General features: G+C 35.0%; 2 protein-coding genes across 5 annotated transcripts; both read right to left on the reverse strand.

Moving 5' to 3' along the window:
• Positions 1 to 264: 264 nt before the first annotated feature.
• LOC127969423 (neuropeptide FF receptor 1-like) lies at positions 265 to 9,545 on the reverse strand. Its single transcript, XM_052571350.1, has 4 exons — positions 9,395 to 9,545; positions 5,848 to 6,180; positions 2,381 to 2,480; positions 265 to 1,054 (listed from the first exon to the last, which is right to left on the reverse strand). Exons 2-4 carry the CDS (start codon positions 6,152 to 6,154, stop codon positions 313 to 315), a joined length of 1,149 nt encoding a protein of 382 aa, XP_052427310.1. The 5' UTR covers positions 6,155 to 6,180; positions 9,395 to 9,545; the 3' UTR covers positions 265 to 312.
• A 5,123-nt stretch (positions 9,546 to 14,668) lies between these two features.
• Positions 14,669 to 21,317, reverse strand: lrrc20 (leucine rich repeat containing 20). Of its 4 annotated transcripts, none has more exons than XM_052570225.1 (5): positions 21,174 to 21,317; positions 20,016 to 20,106; positions 18,859 to 19,008; positions 18,500 to 18,667; positions 14,669 to 14,896 (listed from the first exon to the last, which is right to left on the reverse strand). In XM_052570225.1, exons 1-5 carry the CDS (start codon positions 21,180 to 21,182, stop codon positions 14,781 to 14,783), a joined length of 534 nt encoding a protein of 177 aa, XP_052426185.1. In that variant the 5' UTR covers positions 21,183 to 21,317; the 3' UTR covers positions 14,669 to 14,780. The 4 variants fall into 4 exon arrangements, with proteins under 4 accessions (XP_052426185.1, XP_052426188.1, XP_052426186.1 ...); XM_052570228.1 differs by having other exon boundaries at positions 20,016 to 20,175; XM_052570226.1 differs by having other exon boundaries at positions 20,016 to 20,175; positions 21,149 to 21,309.
• Between the last annotated feature and the right edge of the window lie 992 nt (positions 21,318 to 22,309).

A 22,309-nucleotide genomic window follows, 5' to 3' on the forward strand; every position in this document is an offset into this window, starting at 1 on the left:
TTAACTTATTAGCAACTATAATAACAGTAGCTGAAATATTACAATAGCAATATTTGTATCTTTTTTTTAATACTAATATTTTTTATGCTATTTAAGTTTTCATATTCTAATAATAATAATACATTTTTGTTTTTGTATGTTTTTCCAAAACCATGCATCCATGCTGTCAGTGTGTGTGTTTGTGCATGTTTGTGTGAGAATGTGTTTGTGTGTGTGTGCGTTTGTATGTATGTGTGTGTGTGTGTGTGTGTATTTATATGTGTTTGTGTGTGTGTGTGTGTGTGTGTGTGTTTGCATGAGTGTGTCAGTGTCTCAGTCCAGATCCTCCAGCACCAGCTCGTCTCTCTGTTCTCCGCTGCAGAACTCTCTCCGGCCGTCGCTCTTTGCGTTCGTCTCGTCTCGGTCCGCAAACACACGGTTGTGTTTCCACGCTGCGTTGCGTCTGGGCTGCGTCGGCTCGTCCACCACACACAAACCCAGCTTAAACGCCTCCTGGAATCCGCGCCGGAAGTTCTCGTTGAAGTAGCCGTAAACGATAGGATTGACGCTGCTGTTGAAGAAGGCCAACCAGTGAGCGAACGGGAAGACGTAGACGGCCACCAGGTCCAGCTGAGCGGCCGAAAGATTTCCGTAATCCGTCAGCATCATGAGGATCCAGAGCGGAAGCCAGGAGACGGCGAAGAGCAGCGCCACCATCAGGAGCATGTTCACCACGCGCAGCTTGCGGCGGAAGACGGGCGGCTTGACCAGCCTGACCGCGATGCGTGAGTACATGATGAAGATGAGCGTGACCGGAGCCAGGTAGATGTGTGAGAAGAGCACAGTGGTGTAGATCTTCCTCATGGTTTGGTCGGGCCAGGCCTCCCAGCAGGTGTAGAGCGGGTGCGTCTCATTGTCCCCGTCCACGGTGAAGTGCAAGACGTCCTGCGAGACGGTCAGCGTGACGGCGGACGGACACATGATGGACACGGCCAGCGCCCAGATGAAGGCGATGGTGATGATGGCCTGACGCCGCGTCAGCTTCTGCTGGAACGGATAGACGATGCAACGAAACCTGAAACACAGGAGATCAGATCTGAGCCATCCGGACCAGACTCTACGGAAGAAACTAAACCATGCTTCGGGAAACCGGAGTTACATGATTACGAGATTAGGAAGTTTAAGGGATACTCCATCCAGAAATGAAAATTCTGTCATTAATAACTCACCCTTATTTTGTTCCAAACCCGTCAGACCCTGTTTCATCTTCAGTAATGTACAGACTGTGGGCGACGTGTGCCTATAAATTACTGCTTTGTTAAATACAACGTGTGAAGTGTCTGTCAAATGTGTGTGTGTGTGTGTGATGACATCTTCTACTTAATGGTGCTTTTAAGATCTGTTTTGACTTACTTTCTTTTGTGGAGCACAAAGGGATTTTCATGTTCATCTGTTGTTCTTTTCCAAACAATACAAGCACATTGTTATCACGTCTGTCAACCACCAGACTGAAGCTTTATAGCAGCTCATTTCCTTCTGAAGTCAGTGAGAACTGAATGTTTTTGATGAATCATAAAAAAAAAGAATTATTGTGAGATTAAAAAATTAAAAAAGTCATAGTTATGACATGAAAGACTGGAATTATCTTTAAAAATCAACATGACATCACAAATGATCTTTGAATAAAAAGTCAAAACTTAATATTTGTAAAGTCAAAATTATGGCAAAAACTGAAATTAAGAGATTAAAAGGTCAAAAACAGTCATAATTATGAGAAAAAGTGACAATTACAACATACTATGTCATAATTATGATAGAAGAAGTTTAAAAAATCTGTAGAATTATTAAGAAAAAGTGAAAATTCTGGTATTGAAAAATCTAAATTATGCAACAACAAAAAAATTACAGGATATAAATAAAATCTAGTGATAAGTCATAATTATATGAGACAATTATGACAAAGTTGAAATTACCAAAAAGCTATCAACATGAAATATCACGGTTATTAAAGTCAAAATGGTAAATTTAAAGACTGAAATTGAAAAGTCAGTATTTTGACAAAAAATCATCAGTCTCAATAATGGCATGCCATATTTTAAGATAAAAATTGTCCAAATAAAGTCATTAGAAGTCAAAAGTATTTATTTATTTGTTTGTTTATTTTGTTGTTCTTTTCCAAACGGCCCCAGCACATTGTGAACACACTGTCTGTCACCGACCAGAAGCTTTATTAGTTGATATGAGTGTTTCTGAGAGAGTCATGAGGGTTTGGAAGCACATAAGGGTGAGGAAACGTTGACAGGATGATCAGTTATTAACTGAAGTCACAGAGTGATTGGTTTTGCGTGTCTCAGCGTGTTTCTGTATTCATGTGAAGTGCAGGAGGGAGAGAGTTATTAACCTTTCCACTGCGATGGCCACCAGCGTGAAGACCGACGCCGAGACTGACGCTCCCTGGACCAGTCCACTCAGTTTACAGATGACCACATCAAACGGCCAGCCTGAGAGAGAGAGAGGGGGGGAGAGTGAGGGAGAGAGGGAGGGAGGGAGAGAGAGAGAGAGGGGGGGGGGGGGAGGGGGGGAGAGAGAGAGTGAGGGAGAGAGAGAGAGAGGGAGAGAGAGAGAGAGAGAGAGAGAGAGAGAGAGAGAGAGGGAGGGGCATACAGCTCAGAGAAACAAAAGCACTGTACAGTATATATTTATTTTAGAAAGTTTCAGAATATTCACTTCTTTTGTGATTCCACAGTGGCAGCTGGCACACCTAAAAATAGATGCAGAATTATTTTTTATAGTCTCAATAAAAAATGTTTACTAAACTTGGGCTATTGTTGTTTACTTAGAAAATATATATATATATATTTTTTTTTAATCAACCCTTTCACGCGTAAGTTCAAATATTTTAACTGACCCCGTGTTTCCATGGCGACGCGTCATGATTGTCACGTGACACACCGCAGCCACTAACAGATGTATCGCTATCCGTTTTATTTAATTTTTCATTTTTTATTAAAATATATACATTTTTTTATATACAAAAATTATACCGATTTTTTTGTTTAAAACCTTTATAAACTATCTTGATCTATAAGGAGATGAGCGCTGCAGTTCAGAGTCCTCTCAGCCGGATTGAATGTACAGCACTTGAATTCCCCAGTTTCTCCCGAAACAACGTTACATGAAAGTAAGTGGCTGTTGAACTGGACGAAGAATAGAGTAAACCTTATTGTTCTGCTTCTATGTCTGTCTGATATATGAATAAAACACGTCGACAAATTACATTTGTCTAGATTGTTAGATTTGCTGCTTCCATAGACATCAGTGTGTGTTTTACAAACTACCAATGTATTGTTTTACTAGTGATTATGTATATTTAAATGTATGAAACCTAAAATAAACACTATGTGGTTGAAAACACTGCATATTAATTGTGATATATGACAAGCTCTGAGCGCGTGCGTCTCTGGCTCAGTGCAGCCGACGCGCGAAAGCTGTTTGAATCTGGCAGTTCTGTGACGTCACTGAACATTCTAAATCATACTCTCAGGGGCACAGACATAAGAATCCAATATATGGGGCAATAATGCTCAAAATGTTAAAATGTAATTTACATTTTAAATTAATTTTGTTAAAATATATCTGCCGACATTCGGACTGCCAACCAATCAGCAAACAGCAGCTGACTGTGACCCCAGCAGTCTATGATATAAACAGATCATTTTTGATTGCACATTGATAGCTAGCAATATGTCGCAGAGCTCCTTTCTTAATTGTTTTTGGACAGCAGGACACAAGGCCTTAACATTACACCTGATCAGGATGTTTCTCCCTCCCGGGCCCAACATCAACAGACAGTGTTGTCAGACTGGAAATGTCCAAGTATCGTACCAGAAGTTCATAATTATCGTATTTGAAAGAAAATTATTACATTTAACAACTAACTACATTTTGACACTTCCTCCAAATTACCACTAGGAGTATGGTTGGACGGAACCAGTGCGACAAAAATACTACCCCATAATTTTGCACAGTAATCTGACAATAAATGTGGATTGGAACACCCAGATTTTCATATGCACACCCAGAGTCTCTTTTCTGGCTACACTACTGATTCCTGGCAATACTTTTTTAAGGTAAGTGGTTGCAAATGACTTATTTTAGATACACTTAAATAAGCAAATTTAGTTGACTAACTTTCAACTTTTTTTTAAATGTAGCTAAAATAAATTGTTGCAACCATTTACCTTAAAAAACAACAACATTTAGCATAATTTATTTTTTCAGTGCAGCTTCCCTAAATCTAAGTTATGACATATGGTAAGTAATAATAATGGCATGGAAAAACTTATGACATAAGTAAAAATTATCATGAATATCAGCACTTAATTATGTATTTCTTCAATTCAAAATGTGACAGAAAAATGTAATTATGACATTAAAAAGCCATAAGATTAAATAGTAGAAATTATGAAAAAATTTGAAATTATCCAAAGAAATCGACATAAAATGTATTTGTTAATAATATGATTCTAAATATTTCTTAAAAGTCCAAATGATAGGATGGAGAAGTCAAAATGTCATAATTATATGAAAAAAGTTGAAATTATAACTCTAAAATTTAACTTATACTTAATACTAATTTTAATTAGACATAAGGACACATGATTATAAATAGAGAAGAAAAAAAAAACGTTTTAACAGTCAAAATTACAAGATGTAAAAGTCAAAATTGTGCCAAAATTTGTAATTGTAAGATGAGAAAGTAATAATAATAACACAATATACTCCAATTACTACATTTAATTAAAAAGTCAAAATAACAAGAATGAAAAGTAAAAAATTATAGTGCAATGTTTTAATTATAAAAAGTCAAAATAATGACAGATAATAATAATTATGATTATTACAGAACTACTGGACATTTTATCCAACATTAAAGACAACATTTTGCACTGAATTCTCCTTAAGATCTTGCAACACCTAAATAAATAAATCATCCTCTTCTGATTACACATTTTGAATGTACATATTTGTTTTCTTTTATACCGAATAATGTAAACATATATTCATGTACAGTGTGGGAAAAATACAAGCAGGAGGCTGTGTCAAAACAATAAAAAATATCATTACACGTTCAACAGATTGATGTAAATGAAGGAGGTTTTAATGATCTGTGACCCATCGGGTGTTACAGCTGTATTTAACATCCAACAAACTGATAAATCAGCTGGAATATGGATGCTTTACACAACACATGTTCTGATGTGAATGATGAATCTAACAGTGTATAATGCTGTCATCCAGCACACGAACACTGATGTAAACATGTTTGCATTTGCAGAATGAGACTCTGTTGACTCCTACGCTTTAAAAGCCCTACATAACATTTCTTCTGGTGCTTTCCTTCTGATTCTACTTCACTTTGAGAGTAATGAATGCACAGAAACACAAAGGTAGTGTGTTCGTTATGCAACAGTTGCACGAATGCTGCTGCCTCTAATGCTAGGCTTTTCTTCAGCGCTCGCATTTGCCGAAAAATGACTGAAATGTACTGAGAACCACAACAAAGACCCACTAACCAGTCGAAAACTAGAGGAAACTAGTTCATCCTGAAAATGCATTTCCAATGCAAAACACAGATGCAACAAAAATAAGTAATGTTTATATTATATAATATATATAAACACACACACATGCATGTATATGTTTGCAGACAAAGCATGCACACTCATGTTCTTTAATAGAGATGAGGGTGAGTCACATGACATCTACGGCTCTGCTGATTGGCCGAGTGAGTCCTCGTGAAGATGCATGCACATACTAACAGACAAACTCTCTCCAGCTGCATCAAACCTGAAGTTACAGATGTACCTGTGATCAGATTGTCCACCAGTGTGATGGGAAGACATAAGATGCCCACCAGCAGGTCGCTGATGGCCAGGTTGAGTATGAAGATGTTGGTGACGGTTCTCATCTGCCTGTTTTTCAGCACGATGAAGCACACCAGGATGTTTCCCAGCATGCACAGCGAGAAGATGAGCACGTAGGCCAGGATGATGACGGAGGCCACGGCGAGGGAATGCTGGTAGAACGGTAAGAACGTGAGGTTCCTGCTGTCGTTGAAGAGCATGCTGTGGTTAATACTGATGTTCTCGCTGTAGAAGAAGTTCAGATCCATCGCTGAGAGGGTTTCAAACTCTAAGACTGAGAACAGACAGAACTTAGCTCTTGCAGAAAATGAATGGATTTTTGTCTTGTTTTGCAGCACAAATGTCTTCTGTTTACTAAAGAGGCAAACTGCATCTGGATGAAGTGTGTTTTCCCTGAAAACCAGACAAAATATATGCATGTGGGGTCAGAAACATCATCTAGTGTTCCCTCTGAATTAAATCGATTTTTTGGTAACTCAATGCATTATTTTTCATTTTGCATCTGATGTAAATGTGTGTTAATTTAAAAGCGTTTAGGGGTCAAATACTAAAATTAAAATTTAGGCATCTAATTAAATTTAGAAAAGTAATTTTATATACATTTATAAATGTGTAAAAATTAAAATATATACTTATTCTGACCAGACATATAAAAAAGTAAGAGATCATATTAGATATGATTATATTTTAGATGATTAAAAATGTATTATTAGATTTTTTTGTGTGGGTGTTTTCTGTAAAGCATGGTAAAAAATGTATGATAGTAATTATTTTTCTCAGAAATGTTCGTTTAAACCTTTATTCATTCATTAATTCATTCATTTTAGGTTTGAAAATCCATTTTAATATATCAAACAATTTACAATAACTAACACCACTTAGAGAAATGAATTAAATGAAACTGTGAAGGTGCTTTATTCTTATCAGTCGTTAAATTAGCTGTGATATCTAAAAGAAGCTCAGAGCAGCAATTACATGATCAGAAACTGAAGCCAAATCAGATCAACTGAGATCCAAAGAGTTAAAAGAGCAGTAGTTTAATGTTTCAAGGGTTATGAGCAGATGTGACCTTCATTTCTAACTTTGGCTGCTGTTGTCATTTCATTTTAATACGCTGATGCATAAGCACGGTCCAGCCTCTGTGTTGACCGGTAAGGTCTGAAGATTAACTTTACATCAACATAACAGACAGGCAACATGGCTGACACTGAAAGATGCATTGCATTTTATTCTTCTACAGAGTCTACAGAAAGCAGAGCCAAAGCTGTAGGCCAAGGATTTCTAGTTATAAGCAAATTTGCATCCTCTTCCAAACACACGGTGCGCTTCTGTAACTGTTAAGATTACACTTTTATCAAGTGAGAAGTAAAGAGACTCGCATTTGGTCAGATATATATATATTTGAAGAAATGTACATAAACGGCATCACTAAGACTCTATAGTTTTGATTTCAAGGGAATGCATTAACTGAAATAAATCAGTGCAATGTTTATATATAAAAAGCCTCTGCTCAATGTAATCTAAATATTGTTATGCTCAGATGCTGTGTGCTAAACCTTTATTGGCATGTGATGATATTTGAGATGAGCTTAGGCTCAGGGTTTGTAGATCAACAGCTCTGCACTTTACCCTGCTTCATATCTGAGTCTCCTGGGCATGCTTTCCTGCTCTATAAGTCTCTAAGTTACAGCTTGAGTGAATCTACTTCCCACGGCGAGCACACGGCGGTCGATGCTCCCTAAATGTGTTTAATGGCAGGAACTGAGTGACAGCGAGGGCTCAAGAACAGCTGCAGCTCTGGGTGGACTGAACGTTATCATGATGCCAGAGATGATGGTTTGGAAGTATTAGATCAGTGTCACGGGTGCCACTGTGCAGGTTAATTAGGCGCCTGTGTCAATGAGTGTTATTGCACTCTCGTTCTCTTTTAATTACTCATTGCCATAGGAACCAGAGAAATGTCTCACCTATTGCTTGAGCTGCTTGAGTGTGAATCAGAGACGCAGCGTGTCTCTCCTCTGCATCTGTCATGAGAATCCTGCTCGTTAGGTTCTCTGTTCATCAAGTGATGCAGGTGACAAAAAGAATTTAGCTTTGCATGCAACACCTACATGCCACTTCAGAAGCGCTTCTGTCTTAGTCGACTAAAAGGGTACAATTTAGACTGCAAAGGTGGAACAGAAGCGCTTCTGAAGTGGCATTTAGGTGTCTTGGCATGAACTGTTTAATGCAATAAATGCATTAACACATAAATATATATAGTGCATACTTTACTACTGGGACCGAGCAGGCAGAATTTTGTCTGGGTTTTAGTCTTTACACAAAAGCATCTTTACTTTTAGCATCATTACACCAAAGTTTGAGTATGCATAAAGCAACCTTATTTCAACCTTATATCAAAATCACTAAAAAGTGGCACAGAAGTGCATAATGTATTCTGGTATTTATTGTGTACTTTACGCTGAATTTGAGCTGGCACTAAGCAGCCTTAACTCAGCTGTGTAAAGAAGTGTGTAGTTTACACCACAGAGGTGGCACAGAAACACTTCTGAAGCTGCATTAAGGTGTCTTTAAACAGACTGTTGTTTAATGCTGCTCAGAGGTGGCATAAATGCATTTCACAGCAATTAACAAGCTGAGCTGGGTCAGAGCAGGCTTAATTTAGTCTGGCTTTAACTCTGCATTACATTTACTCTTAATTTTGAGATTTTCTGACAGGAAACTGATTTTCTCTTCAGCCAAAGACTGCAAGAAATTTGTGATATGAGATGCAAGTCATACATTTATTTGGCAAACTACAAGACTGTATAAGTAACCTGCAAAATATGCAATAACAGGGTTATTAGTCATGCAGCACCACCTAAATTATGCACTTTCTCTTATACATTATGCATGCATTTTTAACTTTAAATATTGATGCTGAATTGCAAAAGTCCTTGACATTCTTTGTCAGTGTGAATCCTGCTGGGCACCAGTCACTGCTTACTGCAGAGGATCCAAACACTTTACACCAGGTTCTGATCAATCTGAGAGCATCAGCGAGCGTCTGAGCCGGTTAATACTTTCACACACTGTCATAAGAGCTTAGGAGAAGATACAGCGCTAAGATGAGCTCTAAGGATGGATATTAATATGTTCTGAGATTAATCACATCTGAAGGTGTGTTTATGCTTTGTTTTTACGTTTTGAGAGAGTACAGCCAAACTTATCTAATAACAGGAATCCAGATAATTTAACATATGCATTTATATTGAACACTGATTTTACATCAATAGTAGGCTACATATATAAAGTAATTAAAAAGATTTTAATTATAATAATTATCATCATCATTGTTGTTGTTTTCCTCCTAACACCAGAAGCTTTGCAGGTTTATCTCACGTGTGATTTGTGCATGCTGTCGGATGAAAGATGCATGTAAGGATATTATCATGAAAATAAAAGCTACAGATTTGATGGAAGTTGGGTATGAAGACATATGAAGTTACCTGGTAAAGCTGTACGTCGCTGTTGATATCAGCGCTCCATCCCAACGCTTATTAATTAGATCACATGCTCATTAGTTCCCGGATAAATGCAAAGTGCTGAAATAACACTCAACAGATGTCGATACATTCAGACACATTCCTGCTCTCACGCTCGAACAGCACTGACAGAGAGAGAGAGAAGCGGAGTCTAGGTGTGTGTGTGTGTGTGTGTGGAGGGGGGGGGGGGGAGAGAGAAGCAGTAACTCTGTAACTTTACACTTTTCGCAACCGCGACACGTCTCAGAGACGAAATTAGTCGTAATGCATACAAATGCACTTTAATATATAATATAATATAATATAATATAATATAATATAATATAATATAACACGTATAGGTGCTGTATAGTAGCTACCCCATGCAAAATTTACATTTAACCCACGGCTAAAATATCAATACTTTAATATAGGCCTATATATATCTATAATCATATTTTGGTATAGCGCTCTTAGAAACTCTCTCTCTCTCTTTCTCTCTCTCTATTGTTAAGAACCGCTGATCTATAACTGCCTGTCAATCATTTGCGCGATTGGGTTTGCTGACGTCAGGTTAGCTGACGTGTGATTGGAGGGCGGGGTTTGGGGTGGGGGGAGGTGGGCTGTCAAACTTTTGTTTAATTAAATTCTACGTCTTTTCCTTCCGAGAAAATGGTTTCCTTGAAAATAATACATACCAATTCATTTTCTTGTCATTTATAGATTAATTTAATTTAGATTAATTTAATGCTGCTGAATGTTTTAGCGCTCAAATAAATAAATAAATTAAATAAATAAAAGCTAAAATAAAATAAAAAAGTATATGTATATGTTATTGTTATTATTGATAGAAATAAATGTTGAAATTAGAAAATGTAGCGACTAATCTCGTAAAATGTTGTCTTATGTTAATTGATTTTTATTAAGATAAAACAAATAACAGAATAAAATAAATACATATACAGTATATGAATCAGAAATAAATGACCGGTAATATGTTAATCTTGATCAGTCTCATTTACATGTCTCAGCTCTCTCTGCTCTCCCTGTGGTCTCACTCAGATATCGTTTCCCTCTCGTTTATTTCTGTTCAGTCTTCTTGTTCTCCCAGGCTTGAGTCTTTCTGTGCATCACAATGAATCAGGAGCAATGATGTCTGTGTGTGTGTGTGTGTGTGTGTGTGTGTGTCTGGAGAGCCTCATATCTGCACAAACACTCTGGACGCTGCTCAACTCTATTCTGTTTCCTCTGGTTCTTTTAAACTCATCTGCTCTGAACTTACATCATTCACTCGCCTGCACCAACTTTCTGCAGCTTTGTGTAAATCAGTGTGATTTCTGCTAATGATGACCCTCAGAACAGTCTGAAGATCCAGCCTGGAAGGTCAAATATTTAGAGGGACTATACTTTTTTTTTTAGCATAAAAATATATACATACTAAAGTGCATTTTTTCAAAAACATTAACTAAAAGAAAAAATTACACTTCTTTTATTAGTTAGTTGCCAATTCAACATTTCTCATTTGCATTTAGTGCTAAACTAACACAAAAACTAAAGTAAAACTTAAAAAAAAGAAACACCTAAAGCACTAAAACCCCAAAATATTTTTTACTTTAAACAAAATAAACATCCACCGAAAGCAACATTAACAACCTAATAATGAAAACTAATAAATAACTAAAAACTATTTAGACATAAAAATATAAAAATACTAAAAAAAAAAGTGCAAAGAGGAAATATACAATTAAAATATTCTGAATATGAATCACATCTATAATATCATCTGAATCAGACTAAAATGACTCATGAGTATGAGAGAGATTGTAATAGATCTTCAAGTGATGGTGTGACTGAAAGTAATTACCATGAAAGAATCAGACATCGCCAGGAAGAACAAGAAAAAAAGAGTCATTAACCAGCTAGTCAGTGTCCTTAACCAGCTAGTCAGTGTAACCCATGTGTCTCAGATGACTGGTTACTGTGACCTCCAGCAGTCTGTGTGTGTTTGTAACACTGAACACACAAACCATTGCATACTGAAGCAGAATGGCTCCAGCAGTAGTGTTCAGATCATATGCTAGTGATGTAATCTGAATTTTAGGATGCTCATCTTTCAAGAAGTCATATTTTCATGGGTTTTCAGCACACATTTATTTGTCTGTTTGTTGGAGATTTATCAGGAGCAGAGTATGAGTGATAACACATTCATGCTCTTTTTTTTGATGCACTAAAGTCAAATGTGCTGCAAATATATTTATCAACACCATATTTTTGGTATATTTCCTTTTATGAATAATGCAACAGAGTTATTTATCATGGACTTAAATAAAGAGGTGCATGCAAACTGGCTGATATTCTCCTAGAAATAAAACATGATTTTATTCAAATGTTTTTCTACTTTTGCATTGCACTCTAAAATCAAATAAAACATGACTATTAGTTTAATCAGGTTTAATTTATATGAAGTTGTTCAGATATAAACACAATGTGGTGCTATTTTCCGAGAATGTCTTTATGATATTGGATTTTTTTCTGGTTTGTGGCTCTTTGTACTGACTCACGTCACGTCTCTGATCCGACATGTTTATAGCTCATAAAGCGCTCTTATGATGTGACGACGAGCTGAATCGAGTGGATTAGATGAGGGAAACATCTGGAATATCCAGTGATGGTTAGGATGGCTTGTATGCACCCAAACCATCCGTTTATAACCAAACTGATGTCTCAGGTAAACCCCCTGTCGATTCCACTGAGCTTGATCTGAGCTCAATCCCACTGAAATGCTGATGTAGACCTGAAATAATCCGAGCAACAGGAGAAAGTAAAGCAGGTGAACACTTGAATATGGCTATTTAAATCAGACTAAAGATATCTATGCACATGTGCACCGGGATTATCTATGTTTATGCATGCAAACTGATTTTAAGATGAAATATGCTGTTCATTCTGATCTGAAAGCCAAGATGATAAACGCTCTGACAGACAGGAATGCTCTCGTGATGAGAGAGTTTGGACCAATCAGACGCTCACAGAGAGAAGAATGTGCTGTTTCTGAGAAAGAGCAAAGTGATTATCACGTACAGTAGGCCCTGAAATTATTTTAATAATTTAAAGTAATTCAAGGACATTCAGACAGTGAGATATGAGTTTCCAAACACTTTTTGGGCCTCTATTCAAAATTCTTTCTTCCAAAGAGACTTCTGAATAATGCGAGTAAACAGAATATTTACTTGGATCAAAAATAAATCATATTTGTACATATTTGCATACTGTGAAGTGATTATCAACCTCTGTTCTTGTTTGATTTTCGGGAGAAACATGTGCATTGTATTTCTAATCACGCAGCCAATATTCACAGCCCATCATATTAGAAATATCAGTGAACAATAGCTGCAATCAAACCAGAGTTCCCATAATCACCAGAGGCAGTATTACACACCATGACTTAATCATGACCAGAAGATCCTCGACTGTCAGAAACATTCACATCCGCTGTGTTAACAGTGACACAAATATATTAAGAAAGGCATGGTTTGACTGTAGAAGACAAAGTTTCTCATGCATTTTGTGTTTGCTCAATCACTGCTGCATTATTGATGTGTGGACCTTAAACATTCAGATCAAATGTAGAAGAATGAGTGGCACATGAAGCAGAGTATCATCTGAGTCTCAGGTGTCTTCGTCTCTCAGGAGGAGTAGTCACAGATAACCAGCTCTTCAGGTCTCGTGCTTGAGACGCTTACTTCAGGATCTGCTGTTTTTAAGAAGGTTCAAGAGGCTGAATTATTCCTCGAGAGCAGCTCGAAATATTCTGCTATTATTACTCCAGCTTCTCCTTATGCACTCTTTATACCGAAAGCTCTCATAATGCACTGTTAAGAGTCGCAAATCTTTAAGATCTTAATCCTCAGAGTATGAGGGGACGTGACTCTGCTGAGAACGAGACATGGGAAATGAAAAACATCTTATATTTATATTATTAATTATTAACTTTTCATCTCACAAACCCGCTGCATTTCCTTCATGAATCCCAGTTTGGGAAACCTTGATATAATGCAATGCATAATTCATTTTATGTTAATATCGGTATGTTACAATATTATCCTATTTTAATCAATGTGATACATGTGTTAGGCCAAAAGTAATCAAAAGTAGTCTGATTACTTTACCCAAAATCTGTAATGTAATAGATTATGTTACTAACTACAAATTTTGTCATGCAATTTGGAATCAGTAATTAATCTACCGAGCTCTGTATATATACTCTAGTCGACATTTTGATCAAAAAACTTTATCAAAGTTGTTCTAAGACAAGAATGCATTTTGGTTTTAGATTTTAGGACAACTTTGATGAAAGGTTCTGATCCTCTTCAAATGTTGACTATTACTAGTATTACTATCATAATAAAGTAATACTGAAATACTAATAAAAATATTTTGGACTTTGACTTTATAGATAAAACCAGGTGTAAAAAATGTTCCAGTGAAGAAAATAAATGAGGTCTAAAACAACACGAGGATGAATAAATAATGACAGAATTTGAGTGGTACCCCGATGCACCTGCTGTGGTCTTGAGCATATTCCATATTGTTCCAGTTAATATTAATGAAACTTTCATAAATAACAAAGACAAACATGGACATTGCCAGAGAAACAAACAATCTCTGAGTGTGAGGAGGCGTAATTACAGTAATTCTGACGCTCCGTCAAACACAGCATTAAATATTCATCGAAAACCTAATGCTGTTACGAAGGACACATTCACATGAGCTCTACAGCCTTCCGAACTTCTATTAGAATACAAGTGTAATTATAAAACAGAGAGTTCCGGTGCTTGATTCTGATTGGCTGAGCTGAGTTCAAAGCTGTTGTAAATGACTCTACAAAGTAACATTCACCTTTGTTTATGTTTGTGTGTTGCTCGGCAACCACTTTGTTACATCCACAACTGTTTGTGAGGAGCTACATTGTTTGGTGGAAGAATACTGTTTTTATTAATATCATTACACTTTATTTGCTCTGTTTTATTTCGTGAAACCTTACTAAGTATATGGAATAACTGTTTTATAAAATCAATAAGCCTCATAAAGCCGTGGTTCACAGTGAATTTATAACAGCTAAAGGGGTTTAGTCGTGATGTGAACATTTTAAATTCACTGTAAACCACAGCTCGAGGGGGATTATTGCTTTATTTACCATCACAGATGGAGTCTCACACACACCTTAGTGTTGATGTCGAAGTGACGCTCTTCAAAACATTGTTTGCAGGATTTAATAAATATCTTTATTGAAAACTTGAGAGGCACAGCATGCGGTTCAGTGCATGGAGATGAAACTGCAGCATCAGAGAGAGACAGACGTGTTCTTTACTCATGTCAGGAGCGTGAAGTGATGCGGGAGAGACACGGTCTCCGGCGTCAGCGGGTTACTCCGAGCGTCCAGACTCTTCAGAGCAGGCATCAGAGACAGCTTCTCCATCGGCAGCTCTGAGAAACACCCGAGACACGAGACAGATTCAGAGACATACTCCTCTTACAATCTCCTCCAACATCAAGAGAGACTTCATTAAGAAAACACTTTACAAAAACATAGAGATCAGATACATGAGTAACCAATAACAGTTTTTTCCATTGTGCATTCCAATTAATCTCAGATGGGTTATTTTGACTTGGTGAAAAAACAGCTAACTAACACACGATAACATTATAAATTAATCTGGAGTTATCTGTTTTTGCTAATAAACTGTTCAATTACAGATCCTTTGAGTCATTTCTCATAAACTACAACATGCACTTCATACTTTTTAATCGGAATCCATTCATATTGATTAAAAAAAGCATAAATGTAGCATCCAAAATAATGTTTAGCACAACATGAAACATCAACAGAATTATAAAAAATGTTTGTTTTTCTGAAGGGTGAAACTTTTAAACACTTTCAGGAAATCTTCAGCTCATCTTTCGCGTTGAAACTAACCTACATCAGAAGGAGGAAAATCTCTAAAATGAATCACCAACCAAACGCAGAATGAAAGTGGGAGGAGCCTAATCAATGCTCATGGACACGCCCACAACACTTCAAAGCCAGAACATAAAGTTCAAGGTAGCTAAAAGCTTTGCTCATTTCAATTTTCTCTTGAAAATTACAGTTTTAGACATTAGTCATTGATACTTTGTGACTCTTTTTTTAGAACACTGATCTGTTTGTTTGAGCAGGGTGACTCAACCAATCACGTGAGTTTGGGGGCGGGGCTGTCTGTTTGACTGACCACTTTCATCTTCTGCATCAGTCAGATAATCAAGAAGAAAACACATCGTCATGGAAACGCTGGTTTAGCATCTGGGTTTTATTTGTATGAAATCCCTTTTAGAAGTATCATGGACGTGTTTGTGAAGTGCATCACTTACTCGAAATAAGCAATTTGCATTTTAAAAGCACTGGGAGGAGGTCAGAAGTAAAAATCGAAGGCTTTATAATTTTAGAAAATATTTTACTATCGAACATTTGCCGTTCTTTTTAACTTTAAATTCATCTGTGAATCCTGAAAAATAAAATGCATCACATTTTCCACAAAAATATTACTGTGTTCAACATTGCTAATAATCAGAAATGTTTCTTGAGCAGTAAATCATCATATTTTCATGATTTCTGAAGATCATGTGACTCTGAAGACTGGAGGAATGATGCTGAAAATACAGAGGTGCATCACAGAAATAAATTTAATTTTAACTTTTATTCACATAGAAAACAGCTGTATTAAATGATAAAAATATTTCACAATTTTGAAAGTATTTTGGATCAAATAAATGCAGAAGAGACTTTTTTTTAAAAATATTACCAACCTCAAACTTTAAAACGGTACTATATGTCTTAATACACTGGATAAAATATTAAATTCATATTACTTAGTTTCCAATTATCACGATAACTTCTCTCTCTGGCTTTTATTGGATGTTCAGCGATGCTTGAATATTGCTGATCTCTGACCAGAAGCAGATTCAATCGTTGTTTTGTGGATTGATAGTGAGTTTGTGCGGCGTCTTTAATGAATTATTAATGCAAACATGCATTTCTGAATAGCTCCAGAAGCTCTAGGTGAGTCTGAATTGTGTTGACAGTAATGAAATGTGCAGATGCACTTAAGCGATCATGATTCACTGCGACAGACTCTCTTTGCCATCACACTTTCTGAACTTTGCATCTAATCTCTGAGAGTTTCGGTTCTGCCTTGACTTTCTGACAGCGAGCCTCTGAATGAGTCGAATGCGCCGTCCGTCTGAAAAACAATGCAGACTTAGTTTGAGAAGAATCTTTTCAGTCTGTTTGAGGAGTTTGGTTGAAAGCCATTCGCTTCTTGTAGTTTGTGTTTGCATTGAGACATTATGGTGATGAAGCTCATTAATGTGATGCAAAAAATAATTATATATTAATTCAATTGTAATCATATATGATGATTCAGTTGTGTTACAGCCTTTAATAATTTATGCTGATTTTACAAAAAAAAAAAAAGATTTTAATTATAGTATATCTAACATGGTTATTTTAGTATCACTGATATGCTATTTTTGCATGTTTTTTGTCATTTTTATTAGTTTTTAAATATGTCTATATAATTTTCATTAATTTTTTATTTTATTTTTTATTTTAGTCAAGACAAACTAAATGAAAATGAGAAATGTTGCTTGGCAACTAGCTATATATTTATATTTCAATAACGTTTATTTGATTTCAAATAACAAAAATAATTTCATGCTTTAAATAGTTTTAGTTGATTATTAACCCTGAAGTCTATCAAAGAAAATAATTCTGAAAATTATTAATAGATTAATATATATATATATATATATATATAGAGAGAGAGAGAGAGAGAGAGAGAGAGAGAGAGATTTTATAAAAAAAAAAAAAAAAAAAAAACATTTTTAAAACTAAACTTATTATCATGTTATTACTGACTTAAACTTATATTATTATGTTTGGACTTAAACTAAAAATTAAAGTGATCACAAATAGTTTTTAGTAACTGAAATAAAGCTGCAATAAAGTAAAAAAAAAGAGAAAAAAAATTTAATATTATACGAAGATGTTTAAATAGAAATTACAAATGTGGCCTTGGCAACTAACAGAAATAATAATAAATACAAATATAAAAAATAATTTAAAATGAGGTACTAAAATTTTGAAATAATTAATTAACTATATAGAAATATTGTTCTTTAAAAAAAGTACAAATACAAAAAGCCCTTTACATAATTACTACACCCTAATACATTTAAATTTGTATTTAATAATAGTAATATTAGAATAATTATAAATGTGACAACTAACTGAAATAAAATTAAGATGAATTACTAAAATTATGAAATAATTAATTAAATAAATATAAATATTCTTCCTAAAAAAAGTACAAATATAAATACAAAAAGCCCGAAATTACAACTTAATAAGTAAATGTTTTAAATGTTTAATTTTAAAATAGTAATATATAAGCTAGAATAATAAACTGTAATAATAAACTAACTGAAACTAACTAACTGAAATAAAATTAATTTAAGATGAAATACTAAAATTATGAAATAATTTAATAGAAATATTATTATAAAAAAACTACAAATACAAAAGGCTCTCAACAAAATTTCAACTTAATAAATAAAAAAAGTAATCTAAAATTATGAATGAATGAATTAAATAAATAGAAATATTATTTTCTCTTTTTCTTTTAAGTACAAATATAAAAAGCCCTAAACAAAATTACAACTTAAAAAATAATAATCAAATTTGTTTAATTTAAAAACATTTTATATTTAAAGTAATAAATACTACAATAATTAGAAATGTGACAACAAACGAATTTAAGATGAAATGAAATACTAAAACTATGAAATAATTAATTAAAATGATATAAAAATGACCAAAAGCCGAAATGAATAATACTAAGATAATACTACAGCAGATATTGTGTCGTTCCGAGTCATGCAGGCTTGGGATCCTGCAAACACAATCCTGGATCGTTACAGAAACAGTGTGACTCTATATGTGACGCTGAGCTCTTGCATCACGATGCACATCTGGTTAATTGATCGGTGTGTCACCTGTGATGTGGTTCTGCTCCACGCTGATGTGCTGGAGGCTGCTCACATCCGTCAGCCGCTCGGGGAAAACCCTCAGTGTGTTTCTGGAGAGATCCACGCTGATCAAGTGCTGCATGTTTCCGATCGCCTCCGGCAGCGTTGTGAGGACGTTCCCCTGCAGATCCAGCTCTACAGCGAGACCAGAACACACTCCACATCAATCCGACTCTATCTGTGTGTCTGTGCAATCCTAGAGTCTCCCATGAGGAACTGTGCATGAACTAACTACTTCAATATTGGATTTGATTCGTATTTTGACTTCGACATGTATGTACATTGTCAGATTTGTCTCTTACGTTCACCAAGGCTTCACCTCTCACCTCTTAACTGAGTAAAGGTGAGGAAGAACTTGTTGCTCAGGGCTTTGATCTGGTTGTTGGCCAGAGAGATCTTCTGGATGTTGTCTGTGCAGCTGCGGATCATTTTGAAGACGCCGTCGGGGAAACTAACGAGGCCACAGTCGGACAGATCTGAGGCAGAACAGAGTAGATTCAGATTGACTCAGAGGTGAAATCAGTCCGTTAATATGAGTGCTGTAATTAAGAGAGCCGTCGCCTCTGTATATCCACAAGCTCCCATTGTGCAATCACTCAGTAAATCACAGCGAACACTATCAGACTGATGGACAAGTCATTCAGAGGCTCTTGATGTGTGTGTGTTGATAATCAAAGTGTTGGCTTCACAATGTCACTGATTGCAAAACAGATTTACTCTTGCCATTATATGACTAATATGATGATTTAAGGAAAATGAGGCTTGATGAACTGGGAAATGGTCAAAATCAAGTGAATATGTGATTTCGAGGAGCTTCACAGCACAACAGCACCATCTACTGAGCACAGGCTGAACTACACAGGCCAGCAATAATAAATTATTACTTTTTTTTTGTGCAATTAAACAGCCCTGCATCTTGGAATGCATTATTGCATTATTATTATCCAATTTGGTGATGCTGAGAAAAAAAAAAAAAAAAAAAAAAAAAAAAAAAAATATATATATATATATATATATATATATATATATTAAAATAACAATTCCAATCCAAAGTTTTTAATGCCAAAACTGAGTCATTTAAATTACAGAATGCAAAAATTTAGAAAAATGTATTCAAAAACACATGTAACTTCAAAAAACTTAGCATAAACGTAATTTTATAATTATAAGCTTTTATCCCACATAATCTGCATTCTCACACTGTTTGGATGCAGTAAAACACTCACAGATGTTTGCCGCACATTTGCATCTTTTTCCTATCACTGGTGTTAAATCTAACCTTGCATTAGCATCACGTATAAAATAAATGTCATGCACGTAAAAATGGGCTGTGAAGTGACCAAACCGTTGAAGTGTGGCTCAGATTCAGACAAGAATCTCATGTTTGTGATGCTTTTCTGCATCTCAAGAGAGAACACAAGACGTCTTCACCTTAGAGATGGAGGTAAAAAGCCAAAATGCAATGAAAAGCAGATGTCCGCACCCAGCGAGTCTCTCTGCTCCTCCACGGTGGCATTGATCCTCCGAGCCACGTTGGCCACGGCCTGCGCCATCCTGTTGGGTTCACGTTTGATCTGAGGAGTGATGATGGGTTCAGTGGTGTCTCTTACTCATGCACAGGAAGTCACAGCTGCAGCCACTTCCTGCCAGAGCACACACACATGCAGTGACATCATCAGCCTCATCGATATCTGCTCATCAACACCATTATTAGTTTATGTCTGCATGTACAATATGTCTACCTATATCATTTTATTTTTATTAAATAAATTAATAATAAAAAATGTATTGTGTGTGTGTGTATATATATATATAAAAATTTAAATTCGTTTCTTTGTAAATTATACTTTTTTCATTTAAATATTTATTATTTTATAATATTTTAAATAAATATATAATATATGATTTACTACGAAATAATTATTTACGACTAACGTTATAATAAATTATATTTATTAAATAGTTATTATTTAGATATATCAAATACAATATTGTCTATTATTGTGTTAGTACTAAATAATTATTGTTTTGTTTTAAATAATGAGAATTTCCTAAATAAAATGAGGCCTAAAACTATTAATGACAAAGTATAAAATTTAAATGGTATTACAGGAACATATCAGTAATTTTATTTTTAGTAATTAATTAATTATTAGTAATTTGTATATTTTACGCAAAATCACAGCTGCTAAAGTTTTTTATATACTTTAGTCCCAAAAACCCAGTTTAACCTTTCATTTCGAATCTACCTTCATCTCATCGTGATATTGCTTTAGTATTATATTTAAATTTCTTTGTTTAATTATGAGAATAAGCGACGCATTCTTCATCTGACAGACAGTGAAGCTTCAAACAGCTGAACAGACAAATATAGAAACCCATACAGTTATTAATAGCACAAGTATTATGTTTACATCTGAACGAACATTGATATATTAAGTAAAGTTAAGTGAATATCCCTCAGAGGAGAGGACTGCAGTATTATCGATCAGTTTATGATATGAATGATGACGTCATGCCATTCATTCAGCCGAACTGAAAGCGTTAAAGTATAAACACGAGCACATTAGAAGCTTTACAATGAAGCAGGCCGTTGGTTAAGAGCTGTACTCTCACATTCAGACATGCGAAGCGACCTCACCGTCTCCATCCACCGGACTGATGACTTTATGAGTGTTATTAATGTGTGTGTGTTTATGTTCTGTCTGGCGAGACCATACAGTCTATGGGCGAGACCGAGCACGCCGCTGCCGGATTCCGCGCTCGACTGTCGTAAACACACTCATGAAGAAATGTTTGACGGCAGCAGGAACTGCAAAAGTCTTTTAAGGTTAGATTCACAGATATAGATTTTATTTTCTGTATTAATTTTGTTTTGGTAATTGATGTAGCGTTGTAAAGAAAATTTTTAATAAGAGGGGGAAAAAAGATTTTTTTTTTTTTTTTTTTCGGGTTTTAGGCTACATCCACGACACAAATGCCGTCGCATTAATAATATTTAACGTCTTTAAAAAATGCAAAGTTTGTATAAAAAAACCTGAAAATTATATTTATGTATATATTTAAAATTGAATCTCATATCTTATCTCGTAAAAACGTTATTTAAGCTGGGGAAAACTCAAAACATTTAATGAAACGCGTATAATATCTAAATTGAATAATATTTAATAAAGTTTTTTTAAACCTGTTTTTTTTTTTACACATTTTTGTAAATAAACTCGATTTAAAACACAACAGTTTCAGTATTTTAAAGGAAAACCATTTCTACATGAAAAAAATCTTAATCATTTTAGATTTGGATATATATGTTGTATTTTTACTGTTTTATATATATATATATATATATATATATATATATATATATAAAACCGTAAAAATACAACATATATATCCAAATCTAAAATGATTAAGATTTTTTTCATGTAGAAATGGTTTTTATATATATATATATATATAGAATAAATAAATAATAAAGTAAGTTAAAGTGAATGCATAGTAATTTAATATGGGATATATACACCAATAATCTCTTTTTAAAGCAGTTGAAAAGTAGTTAAGAGTTTTAACATTAATATAATAATTTTCAGTTGAAATAGAAATGGCATAGATTTAAAAAATATTAGTATGTAGATATATATATAGACTTTTTTTAGAAGGTTAAACAGATACCTGTGTCCCCTGTCTGCTGTGTGCCGCAGTGGTTTTCCTCTCTAACGCTGGGATTCTGGAGCGTTCCTGCTGGATCACCACTGGAAGAGAGCTTTACTGGGACACAAT

The sequence above is a fragment of the Carassius gibelio genome, chromosome B12 (assembly GCF_023724105.1).
Source record: "Carassius gibelio isolate Cgi1373 ecotype wild population from Czech Republic chromosome B12, carGib1.2-hapl.c, whole genome shotgun sequence".
In the NCBI taxonomy this organism is placed as follows: Eukaryota; Metazoa; Chordata; class Actinopteri; order Cypriniformes; family Cyprinidae; genus Carassius; species Carassius gibelio.

Coding starts and splice junctions, on each gene's coding strand:
- LOC127969423 (XM_052571350.1), bottom strand. CDS start 6,154: ATGGATCTGAACTTCTTCTACAGCGAGAACATCAGTATTAACCACAGC. Junction 2,481..5,847: donor GGTGGACAATCTGATCACAG/GTACATCTGTAA, acceptor TCTCTCTCTCAG/GCTGGCCGTTTGATGTGGTC. Junction 1,055..2,380: donor GTGGCCATCGCAGTGGAAAG/GTTAATAACTCT, acceptor CCTGTGTTTCAG/GTTTCGTTGCATCGTCTATC.
- lrrc20 (XM_052570225.1), bottom strand. Junction 18,668..18,858: donor CACCTTTACTCAGTTAAGAG/GTGAGAGGTGAA, acceptor GTCTCGCTGTAG/AGCTGGATCTGCAGGGGAAC. Junction 14,897..18,499: donor GGAGCAGAACCACATCACAG/GTGACACACCGA, acceptor GGTGTTTCTCAG/AGCTGCCGATGGAGAAGCTG.